Below are 18,837 nucleotides of genomic sequence, written 5' to 3' on the forward strand. Positions count from 1 at the left end.
ATCCTCCAGCCTCGGGAAACGTGGAGCGCTTCACAGCAAAGCTCGCTCCTCTGCCAGCAGAGTAACTTGATCTCAATAAAATAAGAAAGCGGAGCAAGTGTCTGATTCCAGATGCCTTCGTGCTGAGTCAAGGTCCTTACCCAGAGCCCAGTCTCTGCCCTACTGCAGACGGACCCGTAAGAGTTGTTGGAGGGATGCACACCTGAACGCATGTCGAAGGGGCTGCAGTGGCTAATTGTCAAACCGTGTGGACCTGCCTCAGGCCAGATCTGAGATCTGCATGGGGTTAGTTTGCCCCGATGTCGTCCCTCGTTCCTCGGTGCTTGTTCACAGGCAGAATTTGATCACAGCCATAAAGGCCAAGTTCCTACTGCAGCCAGCCTGTGCCATCCGTGTGCGGACGGCTCCCCTGTGTGTGCATATAGTGGAGGCACAAACCGTCTCTGATTTGCTCTTAGACTTTGCTGGGCACAGCTTAAGTCAAGGGCAGAGGTAGCACTAAAGTACAGACCTCAAGATTTGTCCCACTGAGCGTAATCTGAGCACAGATGCGAGTCAGAAATCACTAGTAGCCATGCAGGGTGTGTGCAGGATATCTGTGCTACTTGGTCCCATGCCAGCACTTGAGTGGTGCTGCATAAACTACAGGGAGGCGCTGGAGAGACGAACTCACCTCTTCAGAGGTTCCTCCTTTCTCTTACGGAAATAATTACACAGTGTTGTCTTACCCTACTTAGCAGCAGAGAGATTTCAGGCCAACAAGAAATCCCTGTGTCTGAAGTCAAGTCATCGGATTTTTTCTTTCCCCTCAAGTCCTTTTTTTTCCTGCGGCAAGGAATTCTGGAGCCTGGGACTTCTCCGCACCATCACAATGGGGGCCTTTCTGAGACTATTGAAAAGCTTGACCTCTGTTCAGAAAGGGCGGATTCATGTTCAAGAGGGTCCACAATGCAACAATTTATATCAGGAAATGAATAAAATGCTTTTTTTTAAAAATAAAGCCCTCATGTTTATTTGTCTTGGGGAGAGTGGGAAGGGATCAACTGTGCTTTTTATGATTTGCTAGGCCAGTGTGCTTGAGATGCAAAATAATGAAAGGAGAGGGAAAGTGTGCGTGTGTTTCTTTGCATTCCTGCTTGCTAAGGGACAGGGTTAGAACCACTTTAAATGCACGTGATAAGCTATATGTCGCTCAGAGCCGAGAACAAGTCTTCTTCAAGGCTGTATGAGAGTCTGATCCAGATGCTATTGAGAAAGCAGTTGTAAGAAAGGCAGCAATCTTTGTGAATCCAGTCTGCAAACCATATCAGCCTTTAGGAGGGGGAAGTTACTTTATTCATTAATAGGCTAAGCTGTTTCTGTCCGTCTGCCAAATTATGGGACGTGGTTGATAGTCAGAGGAGTTTGTTTGCAGTGACATCCATGCTAGCGCCATTGATTCCCCACAGCACCAAATGCTCACAGGAACTGAGGAGCCTGGGAACATAGACGCCTACGGTGTATTTAGACAAGAGTTGGCAAAAGCCAACCAATGCGAGCTGATTTTAATTTATGTATTTATGTATCAAAATGCTCTGGAGGATGCAGATTAACTTCCTCCGCTCGGCGCCTGCTGGTGTTTCACCTCCTTTGGAAATCAGGATGACAAACACTGGTAGATGGACAGAAAGATTATTTACTCTTCCCGTGGCTTCTGTCTCTCCTGATGAAACGCTTGGTCTGAAGCTTCCTCTGGCACTACGGTTCAGCGCGTTGTGACAGCTATTTTCTACACCCCGCGCCTTACGGCTGCTACTTCCTTTGGCAGTGGAAGGACATCGCTGTCTGCAATCTGTGCTAAATGAACAGAGGCCATTTCTTTCGGAAAGACATTGTGCTGAAAGCCTGGCATTTGTCCGTTAATGAAGAAACCCCATAAAATTCTTCCTGATGTGGGTCTGTTACGGGCCCCTTCATGGCAGGGGCGAGAAGTGTACAGGACAGGGATGAAGTCTTCGTTGACTCCACGTATACCCCTGCAAAGTGGTGAGGCCACATGAATGCCTGGACTACCAGGAGATCTGCTTGCCATTCACTGCAGACCTCCGCAAGGGTAGCACAAATACGGTGACTGCCACTCCAGGCTCACACTCGGCATATAGCTGTGAAGGACCACTGCACTCTGAACTACCCTAAACACCCTTTACTTGGAGGGGATGCCGGTTTGCATGGTCTCCCAACTCCTCCACAAGACAGCTGCAAAAATCTTAATTGCACAGCTTCTGTTTAGCAGTCGGGAGAAAGCTTCCAAGGCCAGCTCCCAATCAAATCTAATGAAACGCATGGCTGCAAAAATATGCAAGTTCCATTATTTACCCTTTCAGCTTCTCCACAGCGCGGTGGTTGTTCCAGCTTTTATGGAAGACGTTCGAGAAAAATCCTGTCTTCGTTACGTGCCCTCCCAGTCATGACACGACTTGTCTGTATTTCCTTTTATTGCGTGTAATTGAATGTGACATGAATGACAGTTTCCAAAGAGAGGCGCTCTGCCAGGCATCCCCACGAGATTGTTCATGTGTCCTGTAGATTGCAAGTGGCAGAGAAGTCCAACGGGGTAATGTAGGACATTTGTACACGGCATAGAGCTCCCGGATTGAGTAGGAGTAGAACTGAGTGGGCCAAAATTCATCTTTCTCTTTGAAGGCCTGGAATTGCCCAAAGCCAAACACTGTTTTGCCTACCAGCGAGATTTTCCTATCACTTCAGTTGATGTGAATTAGGAGTGACCACATCACATCAGCAGAGATGTACCAGTGTAAAATGAGCGGGTGTAGAGAATCAGCCCCCATTTCCTATTTCCTCTAAGGGAAGCAGAGCATGTTGTGCACATGGCAAGAGGTTCTCAGACTTACTGCGCACTCCGGTGTCATTGCAGTGATAGGAGTACTCGCCGTCTGCTAGGCTGTGGTTCAGGATCAGCTAGGGGAGTTGCTGAGCAAGCAGGCTTTAGGTAGAAGCGGTGCAGAACATGATGGGAACAAGACTGGAGACGTGCTGTTTCCCTTCCTGGGCAGAGTGGATCTGGGTTAAGAAAGGCAGGACTCTGCTAAATCCTGCTCTCAGTTTTACCCGTTGGCCTTGAGGGGGGAGAGCTGGTAACAGAATATGGACCGTGGTGTTTGCACTCGTACAGAAACAAGCAATTTTAAAAATCACAATGGGAAAGGATGCGAAGCAAAGCAGAAAACTGTCTTCCCTGGGCATCTACAGAAATGGCACCGAGCTTTCCCTTGGCAGTTGTGTTTAGATGTAGAGCCCAGGTTTTATTTTATTTAAGAGCTCATAATGTGCTAGGTATCACACGTGATGCAGGAGAAGATGGAGTTGGTTCCCTGAAGAATTTTCAAGTGAAGTCCTTGTTGAATAAAGCATTTCCTTTACAGCCCTTGGCATACTCCGGCACTTCAGACTCAGACCAGCTCCCTCTGAAGTGATGGAGGTGTGCGTTGTCAGGACTGTTGCTCTTTTGCATTGTCATTTAGTCTAGCAGGAAAGAAGGAACCGGTGACAAACATTTTAAAAATAGAGCTAGAGCGTAGTGGGGTCTCCATCTCCAGCTGCTGATCAACAGCAAGGACAGGCACATCTCAGTGGAGGGAGAGAAAAGAAAGGAATGCGTGCAACTTAATTAAAACAATTGCTTTCCATGCCCCCTTTGCCATTGCAAAGCTTTGTATTTCAGCAGTGGCAGTCTCCCTCGTAGTGAAGAGTAGTGCTGAAGAGTACTTTGGTTTTCAAAGTGTCATTAAGGAGATTCGGATTTTGTTTCAGGTTCTTGTGTGTTTGAACCACTTGTGCTCAGGGGATTCGATTCAAAGGGATTCGTTTTGCCCTGTTCTTGTGGGTGGAATCCATCCCTGTGCAAAGGACCAGCACAAAACACATGCACTACGTGACGCTGGAGGACCTAAGAAGAATTTCAGAGTCACTCAGATCCTCCCCCGAGATGGTTTGACTCCAGGACCCATTTATCTGAACCACCAAAATTTGGGTCATTCAAACAAGACATCTGGTAGCTGTCATGGGAAATATCTCCCAGTATGCGATTATTACGTTGTTCCTTCTGAGAGGCTGATGCTGTGATCAAGGCACTGGGGCAGGGCCCAGAAGATCTAGGCTCTGTCCCTAGCTCTTCCTGTGAGACCGTAGATGTGCCACTTGTATTGTCCCCTCTGTCCCCCCCCTGCAGAACGGGGTATGAAAGCTTCCTTCCCCCTCCACTGTCTCTCTCGCCTATTTGCAGTCTAAGTTCCTTAGATCGGGGACTGTCTCTTACTAAGGGTTTGTAGCCAACTAGCTACAGCTTGACTTCCTAGAATTACTGTAATACAGATTATGGTTATTAATAACAACAGTAATAGTAGCACAGAAGACATGGAGGATGCTTTACAGATGCATGAAAAATAGCAGGTCCCTACCACTGGCAGCTTGCACTTTAAAAGACACTGACTCTGCAAATACATATTAATGCTGGAATCTGTGCACACTTTAACTCAATTAGACTATTTCATATGACTCAAGTGAATCAAATGTGCAAGGATTCACACGGTTGAGGCTTAAATTAGACCTCACACTGTAAGGTATGACAACGTACAGAGTGTGGAGGGAAGGGGTAGGTGGGGATCAGGATAAAGAGGATGTCTACTGGGAGAAAAGTAAGTTTGAGGAGGTGACGAAGGTTTTGGAGTGAGTAGAAGCAGGATGGAGCACAAGACAGAGTAGACCCCAAGCCGGGGGGAGAAAAGTCAGAAGCTTTGTCCTTGTCGAGTCTCCATCCCTGGAGGTGTTTAAGACCTGTCTGGACAAAGCAGTGGCTGGGATGATGTAGTTGGGGCTGGTCTTGCTGTGAGCAGGGCGTTGAACTAGATGTGATCTCCTGAAGTCCCTTTCAGCCCTAATTTTCTGTGATTCTGTGAACCAGAGATGTGGGTGTACTGGGCCTCCGTATGATCCCACACTAGTCAGATCATGACTGTTTAGGTGGCATCAATGGTGTATGTGAGAGGAGCAGGAGAACCACAGTGGAAGGGGTAGTACTGGGTGGGGAAGAGCCAGGAAGAGTCTTATAATGACATTTTTCAGTCTTCTCCAGCCTGATTCCTCAGTAAATCCACAGGAGCTTTGTGCATTGCTTCAGCCTGGTGTACAGTCCAGTGGCACTGTTAGACAACTCAGTGTTATAGGCTCAGTTGTGCATTGAGATCAAGGAGAGTGGAAGGTGCCGTACATCTCATGGGACCAGTTATGGGTCTAGTTCGCCCTGCATGCTTACCATGAAGTGAGCATGGACACATTTGGTCAGTCCGGGATGCCCTAAGCCCCTGTCCTGTGCAGTCAGATTCCCTGGGTTTGAACTCAAGCCACATCAAAAGAAAACAACAATCACTGCAGTTCTAAAACAATAATCATCATTCCTTTAATGAGCTATGTAATTAATAGCGTCAGAGTGATGTCATAGCTGTGATGGTCCAGGAGTTACACCAGAGGCAAAGACCTGAAAAAGGTCTTGCAAGAAAAACCTTGTCTAACTTTATCCCAACTGTGCAATTAGTCTTCTAAAAGATGTCACCTAAAGAAATCCTTGCCTCCGGTGTAAATAGGGAATGCGGAGGGAGAATCTTACTCTTTTCTACCTTTAGGTAACTTTAAACACTTGAATGAATCAGCCTGGAGAAGAAGAGAACAAGGTGTTAATTGGCAGTGTCTTGGAATGATCTGCAAATTGGACTGAAAGACGGGGAAAGTTTGGAGTGGAGATTTTGAAATCTAAGAATTTCCCTCTTTGTGAGCATTGTGCTGCTCTGGGGGTAGGTCCAGCTGGAAAAGCAACAAGAAGGATGCTGAGCAGACAGTTTGCTCTTGGCAAGGGGTCAGAGCTCAGCCAGAAGATGAGACTACACAGGAATGAGTACCTGGGAGTTTGCAGGATGGGATGTAAGGACCATCACCTTCTGATTATTGTGGCTGCCTACAGCAGCCTATTTTCACTGCACTTAGCCCAGAGTAGCCTCCCTCAAATTTGTTCTGGCTCCCTACATAGCACTGCTAGAGGCGTAGCAGTGAGGAGCATCTAACAGGGAAAACCTTACTCCAAGGACTGTTCAAGTGCTTTATGTTAAATAGGCATTGGAGTGAAGACTGGAACTCCACACCTCTTCCATCACAAATTAGGCCTCTGTTTCCTGGTAGCTAGCACATCCACCTGGGAGATGTGGGTGCTCATTGTATCAAGCAGAAACTGAGGTGGCCGTTACTCATGAGAACTAAATCTTGAGTTTTCAGATGGCAGAAGTGACTTCAAAAACATGTGGGAAAGAGAATTCATTTCCAGATACATTTCTAGTTTTAGGGGGCATGTGAACATTTTTGATCATCCCCTAAATGTTCTGAGATTTGCTTAAAAACATAAAAAATGAGGGCTGGAAGGGACCTCAGGAGGTCACACCTAGTCCAACCCCCTTCTCAAAGCAGGATCAGCCCCAACTACATCATCCCAGACAAGAGTTTGTGTAGCCGGGTTTTAAACACGTCCAAACATGGCACACTGGTGGCTCATACACCGCTTATTGTCCACCGTCTCCCCCAGCCTTTTTTGCAGGACTGCTGCTTAGCCACTCGGCCCCCGGCCTGCACTGGTGCATGGGCTCATTCCCTCCTAAGTGCAGGACTTTGTACGTGTTCTTATCGATATTGCAGTTTTCCTGAGTTGCATGATAAGGTTTGGGATAACTGGGTTTCCAGTGGAGTTTTTTTGGTTCCAGTCAACAGCCCAGTGCAGGAACAAGTAAGCTGCCTCATCCCCAGAGAGCTCACAAATGAATGTGCCTCCATCTTGCTGTGGGATCTGCGCAGGGAGATTGGCTTCTGACAGCATAAGCCACTTTCAGGATCTGAGTCTACAGCCGGGATTTGAGGAGAAGCCTGGAGGGATGAGAGGAAGGAGCTACCGGGGGAAATACTTTTTTCTGCTTGTTCTAATTATTCTCACCCCGTGGTTCTCAGCCTTTTCACACTCAAGGCACCCTTTGTTAGACTCAAGGCACAGCCTGGAAAATGCCAGCTCTTTGCTTTCACTCTATAGTAAAAAACAGTGAAAAATCCTGAGATCAGAATATTTTTGATGCTGCAGATTCCTGCGTGAAATGTCTGGGTATATCTCGCAAATTGTGCACTGGCATTTGCACCCCAAATGGTGCTGGTACGGTAATAGGATCTGATGGCACCACAGCACCTGTTGAGAATCACTGCTCTAAACCATTTTCCACACCTCCTTTCAGCTGTGATTTCTCTTTCACATCTTCTGCCAGGAGCAGAAGGCAGCAAGATCCTTTTAACTTGTGAAACCACAATAAAAGCAGGAAAGTTGCCGTCTTCCTCCTGCAAACAAGAACTAAGTTTTCCCCTTTAGAAAAGACAAGTGTTTGACAGAGATAACCAGAAGGACTGTGGGTTATGCAGATGTCAATTAGCATTTGAAAGGAAGGGCTCGGAGCAGTGTAAAAAGGATGACTGTAGCTGCTGCAGGGTGCAGTTGAGATGCTTTTGCCTCTGTAGAGGAAAGGAAGCGGTTAAGTCAGTTTAAGTGACTTAAAGACTTTGATTTCAAGAGCCAAAAATGACACCCTGCTCCCCTACTCGACGGGATGTGGATGGTTTGCTCTGTCTATCCGATCACATGGTCCACTGGCCCCTAGTGCTGCAGAAGCACCAGCTGCGACTGCTCCTGCTGCTGATCAGGGTCCTTCCCAGCCTGTGTGTCAATGCCTTGCAGCCTCAGCCTCCACTTGAAAGGAGGGAGCACCCAGGCTGAGCCCTTGAGTTTATGGGTGGGGATCTGGGACACACCCTGCTGCTCCCCCAGGCTGCAAACCTTAACCATGTCTATCTGTTGTTGTCTGTTTTTCAGGGAATATGGATCCTCCAAAAGGAAATCAGGTAAGAGACCAGCCTTCCTGAATACTGCATAGCTACTAGATGGAGGGGGGCAAAGAGAGAAAGGGGGGAAAGAAAAACACCTTTCTCTTTATCTCTTGTTGCATGAAATTATGTGGGATTTAACTTTTCTTGCTGCTCAAGTCTATAGGCAATAGAGGCATCAAATGGTTTTTGTAGCTGCAGAAAGGGGAGAAAAAAAGTCTGTCGAGCTGTAATTTCAACCAAAAATGTCTAACCCCCTTCTGCCTGTGTGAAGGCAGTGTCTGCTCCAGTCGAAGAGGAAAGCTGCCGTAAATGAACTCCTCTCTCAATCTGTCTCTACCTGAGCACGTCACTAAAGAACTCCCCCCGTTTCTCTGTGGGGGTGTAAGGATACAGCTTTTGTGTAGCTGGAGCCTTATTTTTGTAGCCCAACAGCTCCTGTTCTCCAAGGGGGGGAGATCTTGTAAATACCTCTTATTGTGGAGTGGCTTTTAATTTTTTTGGGTGGTGGGGAGGTGCCAGGATCTGGGGTGCAGGCAGCTCCGAGGCAGTGGCTGGGGGTGGTGTTGTTCACTACCTTGTTGGATTCTGTTGCTTTGTGTAATCCCAGTTTGAAAATGTAAATCCAGACTTTTTTTTCCCTCCCTTTTTTCTCTCCTTTCGCCCTTTCTATCCAGCTCCAGTGACTTATGGACAAAATTAAAATGACTTACAGTTTTATGTGCAGCTGAAAGACTGAGACACCCTAAATCAGATCAGTTAGGCCTGACTTTTTGGGGGGTTTTCCCCTCCCCCAAAGGTGCTGACCACTTCCAAATTTTGATTTTGATTTTTGGGTGCTCTGAACACCTAAGAATCAAATCCAAGGTATCTCCCAAACTGTACCCCAAATCAGTTGTGACTTGTGAATACTCCTGGTCTCTGTATTTGTAAAATGTGTGGTGGGTGGGGAGCCAGGATGCTCCCTCTGGGAGGAGAGAAGGTTAATGTGACATCCTTGTGGGAGAGAGGGAAGGGGAGAGAAATTGCTTGGATTGATTGGTCTGTTAATTATGACTGCTTTTATGTTGCAATCCGGTAATAAGCTAAGTGGTATACTAATGGGTTGCTGTTATCTGACCCCACTTCTGTGGATATGCTAGAAGGGCCCTGCAAAACCATCTGATTTCTGTCTGCAGGTCAAGGGTGGTGCCATGCTTTAGACTGAGTAACTGCTGAGCTGCTGTAGGTGATTATGGTAGGGCAGATGTAAGATGAGATACAGCTCTGCTATCCTACGTCTTTTCTCCTGTAACCGTTTTCATCATCCTCTCTCTGTACAAAAATTGTGTGTGGATTACGGAAATCCTGCCACTCTCTAAAAGGGCGGCTTATACTCAACATCTAGATGTGCTTCTTAGTAGGCATGCTGTTCCTAGTATTTCAACACATGACTTGACTTCACAACACTAGGAACTAGATTGGTAAATGGTATCCTCTTCATACAGGAGGATACTCAAGACATGGAGCAGTCTGGGCGAAAGCTGGTATGTGAAGTAGGGAGTGCTGTCTTGTAGTTTGAGGTCTGGACAACTGGGTGATATCTCTCAAGATGGCACACAGCTATAAAGTTTCTTTCAGACTGCAATAAAATAATATGCAGACATGTAGAGTGAAGATCTAAAGCCCTCCAGGGCATATTTTTCCTCCCACTAAAAGTTAAACCTGCAAACTGCTTGTTGATGAGGCATTTATGTATGGAAATGGCTATCCAGCCTACCCTTCTGATGGTCATAATGCATTCCCCCTCCCCCCCCAGTCTGTTTAAACAAAAACATTTTCCTCCTGCTAATATTTGTGCTAATGCTCGAAACAATATACTTCAATGTTTGAGTTGCAAAGCTTGCAAGAGGATGATTTGGCTTATGTGATGTGTTTCCACTTGGTTTTGTTTTTATAGTGGGGGGGAGATGCTTCTTCTGGGCTTTGTGCAAAAGCCATGCTTTTCTGCATTGTGATGAGATGATTTTTTTTTTTTCCACCCCCCGCCCGTAGTTGTGAAGCAAATACAGGCCCTTTCTTGGGTGAGTCTGTGTCCTATATTATTGCTGCAGACCCCCATGGAGCCTGCCCTCCAAGGGACAGGTGCTGTGCTGCCTCTAATTTCACAGGTGTCTGTCGTATTGGCCTTGTCTGCAAAACGCACATTAAGCTAAAGTAAATGCACACATTTGTGGGCTAAAGAGAAATTGAAATGTGGGTGATTGGACACTGGAAAATGGCCAGGTCCGAACTGCTCAATTAAATGGATTTCTATGAGCAGTGAATTTGTATTAGCGAGTTGGTGCAGTTCTGGGCTCTGATATCAGTGCTTGGAGTCTAGAAACAGGGGCTCTGACCTGCACTACAAGTCGCTGGGCTAAATTGACCCTGGCATCATTTTTTTTTTTTTTTTTTAAGCCAATACTTGAGCTAGGGAGGAGTTTGGTCACTGTGCCTCAGTTTACCAGCCGTCTGCAGATGAGACTGACATTGTCCCTTACAGGACTAGATTGGACTGTGGCCTGGGCTTCTGCCTGCAGGTGTCAAATATCTGGGCTCAAACCCGCAGGAGTCCTGACCAGGAGAAACAGGATATTTCCTAATGTCACAGGATTTGCTAATGGTAGCAGTGGCATTGGACTCTTAGATTACAGAATGCATTCAAAGGTTATGGGTTCAAATCCCATTAGAGTTGAGCTCTTAACAGTTACTTCCTCTGTGATTCTATAGATAAAGCCTGGGCTAGGGTGACTTAGTTGGGGCTGGTCCTGCTTTGAGCGGGGGGGTTGGACCTGATGTGACCTCCTGAGGTCCCTTCCAGCCCAAATTGTCTATGATTCTGAAACGTCTGAGTAGGTAGCTTAAAAAAACATCTTCCTCTGTGCTTTTTAGAAAGCTACACCCCTCCATAAAACAAGGGAACAAATATCTGTGGCCCAGCAACTAAAGCTAGTTTGTAAGCAAGTCTTGAGCCTCAAGTCCGAGATGTGCTGGAAGAAAGCTTGGCCCCATAAATGCTGTGAAGGCGCTGCTGGAATTCGGCACCTGTTGTATGTGTCACACAAATGCAACAAATGGCGGACACAACAGGAATATGATGAATGTCTGTGGAGACCGCTGCCTGCTTTTATTTGTCAAATGCTTGCTATTCCGAGCCCAAAATAATCTAGAGTTGGGTTTCCCCCTCGTCCTCCCTTAGAAAAGCAATGGGGGGACTGAACAGAGTCACAAAGCTTAATGAATGGTTTGGTTTTTTTTTCTCCAACACCTGAAAGACTTCACACATCAGCTGCAAATGTCTCCTTGTGATGCTGTGAATTGGGTACAGCTGTTTGCACTAGTGGCCTGATTGGGTTTTTTAATGCTACCTTCTGCAATGCATTTGGCTCTCTGATCTCTGCTGCACTGCAGGAAGGCCCAGGCATGGGCTGGGGTCTCATTGTGCTACACTCCTGCCCCAGGCTGAATCGAAGCATAACTATACCAGTCTCCCAGTCACTGGAGTCGACGGAGCCCTGCTGAAGCGAGTACGAATTGGCCTGGGCAGAGATTTGCTTGCATAATTTGGGCCAGTGTTACTAGCATTTATTACTTGGGATTTCTTGACTCTTTAAGACTTCACCTGATATGCTACAAGATTTGCTTCTCATCTGTCTGGCTTATTGGTTGAGAGGAGGTGAACTGTCGGGGCTGGATGGAAGTTGCTATATTCTGGGCCCATCAGTCAGTTGTAAGGAGGCCCGACACATCCCGTATGTTAATAATGCACGATCTCCATTGGCTTTCTTTGCTGGGCCCCCGGGGATGAGAAGGAAGGAAGGAAGGAGTTATTCTCCATACCCAGATTAGGTTGAGCCAATTAACCAAATACATGTGGAAAGCCTCTAACCATATTTATTGCCATTTCTTTCCGAGCATCCATTCTCCTGCCCTCTCCGTCTTTGAGAGAGGTCCAAGTCTGCCAGTGGTTATTTGCCAGCAACATTACAGACTGCAAATTAGGTTAATCCATTTTCCAAATCTTGCAAATTCCCATCTGTACATGGTGGGGGGGGGAACTAATTAACCCTGAAGACATTTGCTAATCCTGCTGGAGTGTAAAGCGGGTTTAGTGCTGACCTATTCCCTCTGTCAAGTCCCGCAGGAGGTGCTGTTCTGCTGGGTGTTCGGCTAAGAGAAGCATAACGCTGAAGTGCAGGGATCCTTCCCATCTCCAGCCCCAAGTTTCTCTATTTTCCTGCCTGCCTTATGCCAGAAACTGTTGTCAGATCCTGCCCATGCCACATGACAGAAGCATCTGAGTCATGGCATCCTTGAAAGTTAGGTGCAACAAAGAAACTGGCACAGGCACCAGAGCTGCTTTTCTTTTTCTTTTCCCCCCCCCATGGTGATGACTTTTTTTTTTTTTGGCATTTAAGTGTTGGGGAGAGAGAGTGGAAGAAAAGCTGGGTCTTTCAAAGAATGACCTTGGTGTTGGAGGCTCCAGGAAGTCGAGCCATTGCTCTAAGGGGCACAACAGGCTGAGACATGCAGCTCATGGTTTTGCTTTTAAATTGTTTTTCCTATTGGGACCTTTTCTGTCATGTTTTTTATGTAGCAGGGTGCCACGTGGGGCTAGGGGAAATGAAACAAAGGAACACTTCCAGCTTCTCCTTGATGAATTGCTGTCTTAGTTGTCTTGGGATTTGTTTTTAAAGGCATATTTGGCAGCTGGTTTATTTTAATAATTTTTGTCTTGTGTGTGATGTAATGGATATTTGAATATGGGAGAGCTTTATCAGTTTTGTCTTTGAGTTCACATTAGTATAATGATAGCGTTGAGTCTCTAGACTGTTTCGTGGGGTGCATGTATGCATTAAGCATATATAAAACTTAGGTTGAAAATCTGGCTAACTAAACTAAAAGAGCCAGTACATAAAATGGGGAGGAAGGAAGGAATGCTCAATAAAAATTCTCATTTAAATCATGAATTCCTTTCAAATGGATCTGAAATTCCAACTTAACGGTGATCTCTTGTCTCCCTGCGGCAGACAGATGGAGGGCAATCACTTTGAGAGCTTTGCTGCAGTTGCTGAGGCTGGATATATCTAACTGAGAAGCTAATGAAATTGGTGTAATAACACCATCTACTTAAACTGCTGAGCTCTTTGCAGAATGACAGACCTGGATCTGTGGGTGGAGCTGAAATCAATCTATCATGCCTCTCTTCTGCGATGACATCTCTGATATATGATGACGTTTATCATCGGGAGTTCTCTCTTGGCTTGTACTCTGAATGGCATAAGTGATCTACAGGCTTAACGTAATGAAATGGCTTAACAGCCACTTGCTTGGGTATCTGAATGAATGATGCACTGATTGCACTGTGATTTAAGACTTCTCTAGTACATTCATTTAAGAGAAGAAACCATTTGAAGATACCTTCTTGCTGGTTGGAGCAAGAGGTATAAGAGACCACAGAGGATTAGAAAAGTAACTTCTTGCGACGTATGCCTCTACTTTCTCTTTTGCATTGTAGAAAGCAAAGGCAGTTTATTGTCTTAAATTCTGCTTGACCCCCTCCCTTTGGAATAGGGGCACATGCTCCCCTCCCAAGTAGAAGTTTCTGACTATACGGGTCAAGATCCTGAAATGCTGTTGCCTCTGCAAAATCTCCCAGAAGTATCAGATAACCAAGGGGAGGATCCAACGAGTTAAACACACAAAAACACTGAAATGAAACTGCACTGAAACTTTATGGCTTTATTTTTATTGCGTGCTCAAGAGGTACCACAAGCCCAGAGGGGCGGGGGGCCCAGTCACAGGTTGACTCCATGTATAAACGTGATGGGTCTTTGGAGGAAATAAAAAACAGACTTGTAATCAGAACAATATCCCATTTGTCTCTTTCTAAAGAAATGTGTCTGAAGACGTGTTACAAAAGCTGAAGAAACCCTGTTAGTGAAGTATAGCTTCTCACTCGTCATCTGGATGTGATGCACTTACTTATCTGTGAGTGCATCTACAGCAAAATTCCTTAGCTGAACTCCAACATCTGCCTTTTGAATCGCATGCATTTTTTTTTTTTTTCATTTGTAAATCAACTACAGGATTGGGGGACCCGAGGAACAAAAGCACTTCTTAGCTTTAAAGATGCAAGTTGTAGCTCAAGGCATGCTCTGCTGCTGGCTGCTTGTCGCTAAAGCTTGTCTTCCCTGGGTGGGGAGTGGCTCAGGCTAAGGAGGCAGATCCAAGAGTTGGAATTTCCAAGTAGTCCAAAACGTGAATGAATGTGTTGCAAAAGACTGTGCCCAGAGATGTGGCAGCATCCCTGGGACCTCCTCAAACCGCATGGCTTTGGCTCAACATCCTCCTCTTTCAGAGACTTCTGCAGTGCCGTGTGAGTTGTTGCGGGTGGAAGCACGTGCTGCTCTTTGCCTTGATGAATCATTAATGCACACTGAGTAATTGTTTTCAGGAGAATACAGTGTGGAAATGGAGATGGCGCCTTGAACATCATCGCGTGCCATTTGGCCCCTGTTGGAGGGGGTGGACGGGCTGCATAAGGCTTCCAAGAAAGATTTCCTAACTTTCCCAATGTGCATCTGACTTGTAACCAGATAATTTATCTTGATCCATGTTGGGAAGAAAGCACCCGTATCAGAAGATTACTCCATGCAGCAATTCACTGGCGAAAGAACACAATGCATCGGGCTCTGCCAAAATATTTCTGGTTCTCGAGTGTTTGCTTTTTTTCTCTCTTAAAAACAAGAAAGATGGGGGACAGGAGGAATCGATGAGAGGAGGAGTTGGAAGTATGCACATCCAGCAGAGCCATAGCAACCAAGACTTAAAGAAACAGCACGGCAGAAACTACAAGGGCTGTACAATATGCTCCTCGTTCTGCAAGATGTTGCTTGCTTGCTACTGTGAGTGAGTGGGCTTAGCCCATCTCGGAAAGTGTTCGGTATCTTGTAGGTCTGAGATGATCCTTAGTTGTAAAGGTTTTTGGAGTAGAAGGGTTCCTCAAACCTCTGCCGTCCCTGTCAAACGCTGGATCCTTCCAAAACTAGTGAGTTGGCTTCAACCAGTTGGAGTTCGTTCTTCTGTTTTGGGGCCTATACAAATGCTTTCTGTACCATTTGGATCCCCAACTAAGCTTCCAGTGCTGCAATAAAAATAATTCTGGGGTGTAAATGAATGAACCTGCTATCTTCCCCAATGTTTTTTTGGAGCTTTAAAGCCTGAGTTATGCTTGGTGCTTTTTGGAGGAAAAGCTATAGGCAGTCTTGGCACACTTGAAGTGCATGCATCTGAGACCAGCATGTTGCTTTATTACCATTCAGTGGAGATGTGGATCTGCTCAAGCTAGCTCATATGATAGCAGGGCAGCCTGCAGTATTTCAATGTGGGGAAATTAATTTCTCCCCTCCTTTTCTGCCCTGTTCTCTCCACATCCCAGACTTTAAACTGCTTGTTTAACTGACATGCTTTGCATGTCTGCCTGAGGCTACTGCAAACACTAGAGCTTCTTGGTGACTTTATTTTGTACCATTTCAGATTTCTCATGATAAGGCTTGTGGCCTGTTGGAAGTACAGGACCGCTGTTGTCTTCTGGGTGGCCATTGCTTTGTGTTTTATTTCATGACTGTGTGTCAAGAGGAAGAATAGGAAAAGGTATTTGTCTGCCCCGTTGACTTTGACCTGTGCACAGTGAGAATAATTCTGTGCAATCAAGGGTTTGTAGAGTGAAAGGACCAGCTGGAGGAGTAGAAAAGCAGTGAGGAAGAAACGGGTGGAGGGTGCATAGGTTGTCCCCCTAACAGTGAGGCTACGTGTGGAACGGTAAAGTTCCCAGCCCTCCAGCATGCCTCGCTGCTCTGGAAGGAGCAGCCTCCTCACCTGGGAGCCTGTAGCTGCGTCAGGGGGAATAAATGAATTGGCCTTGTCGTGTGGCAGTCCTGATTGTCGCAGTGCTTTGAGGAGGCTGACATGACCCCCCAGATCCTGGTTCAGGAGGTAGCCATGAGGAGCAGTGCAGTCTGCTTCAGGCCGCTGCTGCTGGGCACGGTAACCTTTATCATGATGTTGACACGAACCTAAAATGCCAAGGTGATCAGCGCTCTTGCAGATACCTAGGATAGCTGCTGACTCCAGGAATATATGGTGAGCAGGCTTCTACCTCCTGCCTGCTCCTCCGCAGTGCCCACCGAGGAGGCACGGTACTGGGCCTCCCTCTGGTCCAGTCCCACCCCGTCCCCAGGCTCGCAGAGTGCATTAAGTGGTGTAACTGTTAGCTGCTGTGTGGGTCTGTCCATATTGTCATCCTTTGCCAAAGGAGACAATTGTGTATGGGGTCTAATGCGTCTTCTGCTCCATGCCTTTGGGGAAGGCAGGAGAAGCATGCCAACAGCTCGAGGTGGAAGATAGAGGGGTGTGATGGCCCTTCACTCCTATGGGGAGGCTGTTTTGCAATTTGAGACTGGCCCCAAGAAATGTGTCTGCATATCGGGTGAGCTTTATCTTTCTGGTGGTTTTTTTGCCTCATGCTAGAGGATCTGAGTTGTTTAGTGCTTTCTGTGGTGGGCCCAGGCCACAGAGCGTGTCAGACTGCTCTGGGGAGATCCAGCATAGAGGGCAGATCCCAAGTGCTTGCAGTAGCCTATGCTGCAACCTCTTGTGCTAGCTGGAGGACTCTGAGGGCTGATGATTTTGTGCCCAGGTGTATTACTTTTCTGTAGTCCAGCCAGGAAGTGTCAAAGGCGTGTATAATGAAGACTGGGCCGTCATCCCGCAGGCGAGGATGGCGTTTCTTAGCTAACTGAAGATGACCGAAAGCAGGACCCGTGCAGCAGCCACAGAACCTTCCTGGACTGTGGACAGAACCAACACACGGGAGATAAATACCTACCGCTGCAGCCACCGACTCGGCAGCATGCTCTCCTTTGCCCCCAAGCATAACTGCTAGCCCTGGTGTTCGTTCGTGCACCGATCTCTTCTGCTCCCTGGGTCATCTTGGAGATGCTGTTATGGTCGCACCTGGTGGAGCTGTGCATTACTCGAGCCCACACGCAAGCACCCTACGTGTCCTCTTGCAGCATAGCTTACAGCATCGGAGGCGTCCAGGAAGGTACACGTGGATACTTGCTGTATGACCATGACCAAAATCTCCTTTTCTGTCTCTCTCCATCTGTTTTCCACATCCATCATACTAGCCTGAATTTACTAGATGCTGGGCTTGTTCTGATGGAGCAGGGAGACTGCAGAGCAGATGCTTGTGTTCATGCTGAAGACAGGACAAAAAAGATCGTGCCTGTGCCCTTCCAGGTCATAACACTGGTGTACAGTAAAGTTCCCAGCCCTCCAGACCTTCCAGGTCATAACACTGGTGTACGTGGTCTCCCTGAAGCAATCAACACTCATTCTTCAAAATTTCCAGGGAGCAGTGGGGCATTTGGGCTCTATAACTACACCTGCTCTGTTGAATAAAATGTAGAGTAATGGTTTTCTTTCTCCTCTTTCTGGAAGTTTTTTTTTTTTTTTTTTTTCCCAGATCAATATTTCCTTTTAGCTTGCACGGCTATAAGCGTTAGCAATGGCCATAATTATGGCTTTTAAAATCCAGCCTCTTCATCAGGCCCTGAAATAGCCATGTTAAACTCCCCTCACTTATATACTGCTAGCTTAATATAACAGCTATTCAGACATTGGCTATGGATCCCATGGCTTTTGACCATTTCTGATGAACACAAAGTAATCATAGAGAGTTTCTCAGTTTCTCAAGTGGGATTTGGGATATGCCTTCTCTAGGATTAAACAAAGCGCTGAATTGGACCTAAAGGCAAAGGCTTAGGTCTTAATTTCCTTTAATGGGTGGCTCTAATCTCTTTTATAAAGACAAAGTGCTTGTGAGTGGTTGTTGAAATGCAGAATTTAAACTGAGGCTGTGCTTGCTTCCCTGCAGTATGCAGAGCCTGGGATCTGCTGCTGTCTCTACGCTGCTCTGTTTAGACGCTGGAAAGGATTTTGGTTGTTGGTTTCTCCCCTGTAAGGGTTTGTTATACAGATGATGAATTTCTGAGGCATGCTTGGGTCACATGAAAGCCAGATGTGAATATTTTCCAAGCAGTGTGTGTGGGTCTAATATACGCCAGGCAGTTCTGTTTACGTGGCAAGTGGAAGTGATTTGAGATTGGTCTACACTCAGACACGGCCTAAAATAAAAGTTGCTATTTTCCAGGATAGCAGGCTACTGTTTGGGGAAGAAAGATGCTCTCTTGTATTGTCCAGCCCAGTAACCAGCTTGTTGGGAGTTCTGATCTCATTTCCTGTAGCAGAAACAATAGTGGATTTTTTTTCAAGAACAAAAGAGATGCTTGCTGCAGAGGGTAACAGATGAGCCCTGTGTAAACCTGTTTTAAGTCCGGATTTGGTAAATAAGACTAGAATGAAACGTCTTCAGATGAATGCTGTAGCTACTCCTGCCTGTCTGGGCCAAGGCTCGTGTACCAAAAAGGCAGCTGGATTATCTTGATAAGCAGTTCTGTAATTTAACACACTCGAGATGACTAATCTAAATGCAAACACAATACTGAGCACTGCCATAAATGGATTGTGGTGGCCTTTGTATTCTTTCAGTTGATTCCAGTGAAATGGCTAACACAGCCATCTTTAGTCTTTTCCCTATTTTACTCTCTTTTTTTTTTTAAGGTGGGGGTGGGGGGATGAGTTTGTGTTCGCAACAACTATGTTCTTCTAAAGCAGCAGTTCCCAAACTCTGGAGGTACCAGAGACATCTGGGGAGGGGGAGGGGATGTGGGACAAATTGTGTAATGACAAATTTAATTTGCATTATAATTGGCATTGAAGGGGTTAAAATGT

At 46.3% G+C, this 18,837-nt stretch overlaps 1 protein-coding gene across 7 annotated transcripts in view; it reads left to right on the forward strand.

Annotated features, from left to right (window-relative positions):
* Positions 1 to 18,837, forward strand: part of SH3PXD2A (SH3 and PX domains 2A) — a 324,297-nt gene that overhangs the window by 193,424 nt on the left and 112,036 nt on the right. For 6 of the 7 annotated variants that reach the window (XM_090058574.1, XM_090058576.1, XM_090058575.1 and 3 more), the window contains one exon: positions 7,946 to 7,974. In XM_090058574.1, the coding sequence (XP_089914700.1) occupies positions 7,946 to 7,974 (29 nt within the window). Of the gene's footprint in view, positions 1 to 7,802; positions 7,975 to 18,837 lie in introns of those variants that run through there. The other variant, XM_090058580.1, reaches the window with a different exon arrangement.

Source organism: Crocodylus siamensis, chromosome 7 (genome assembly GCF_052110815.1).
Source record: "Crocodylus siamensis isolate JL-2025a chromosome 7, ASM5211081v1, whole genome shotgun sequence".
Classification (NCBI taxonomy): domain Eukaryota; kingdom Metazoa; phylum Chordata; order Crocodylia; family Crocodylidae; genus Crocodylus; species Crocodylus siamensis.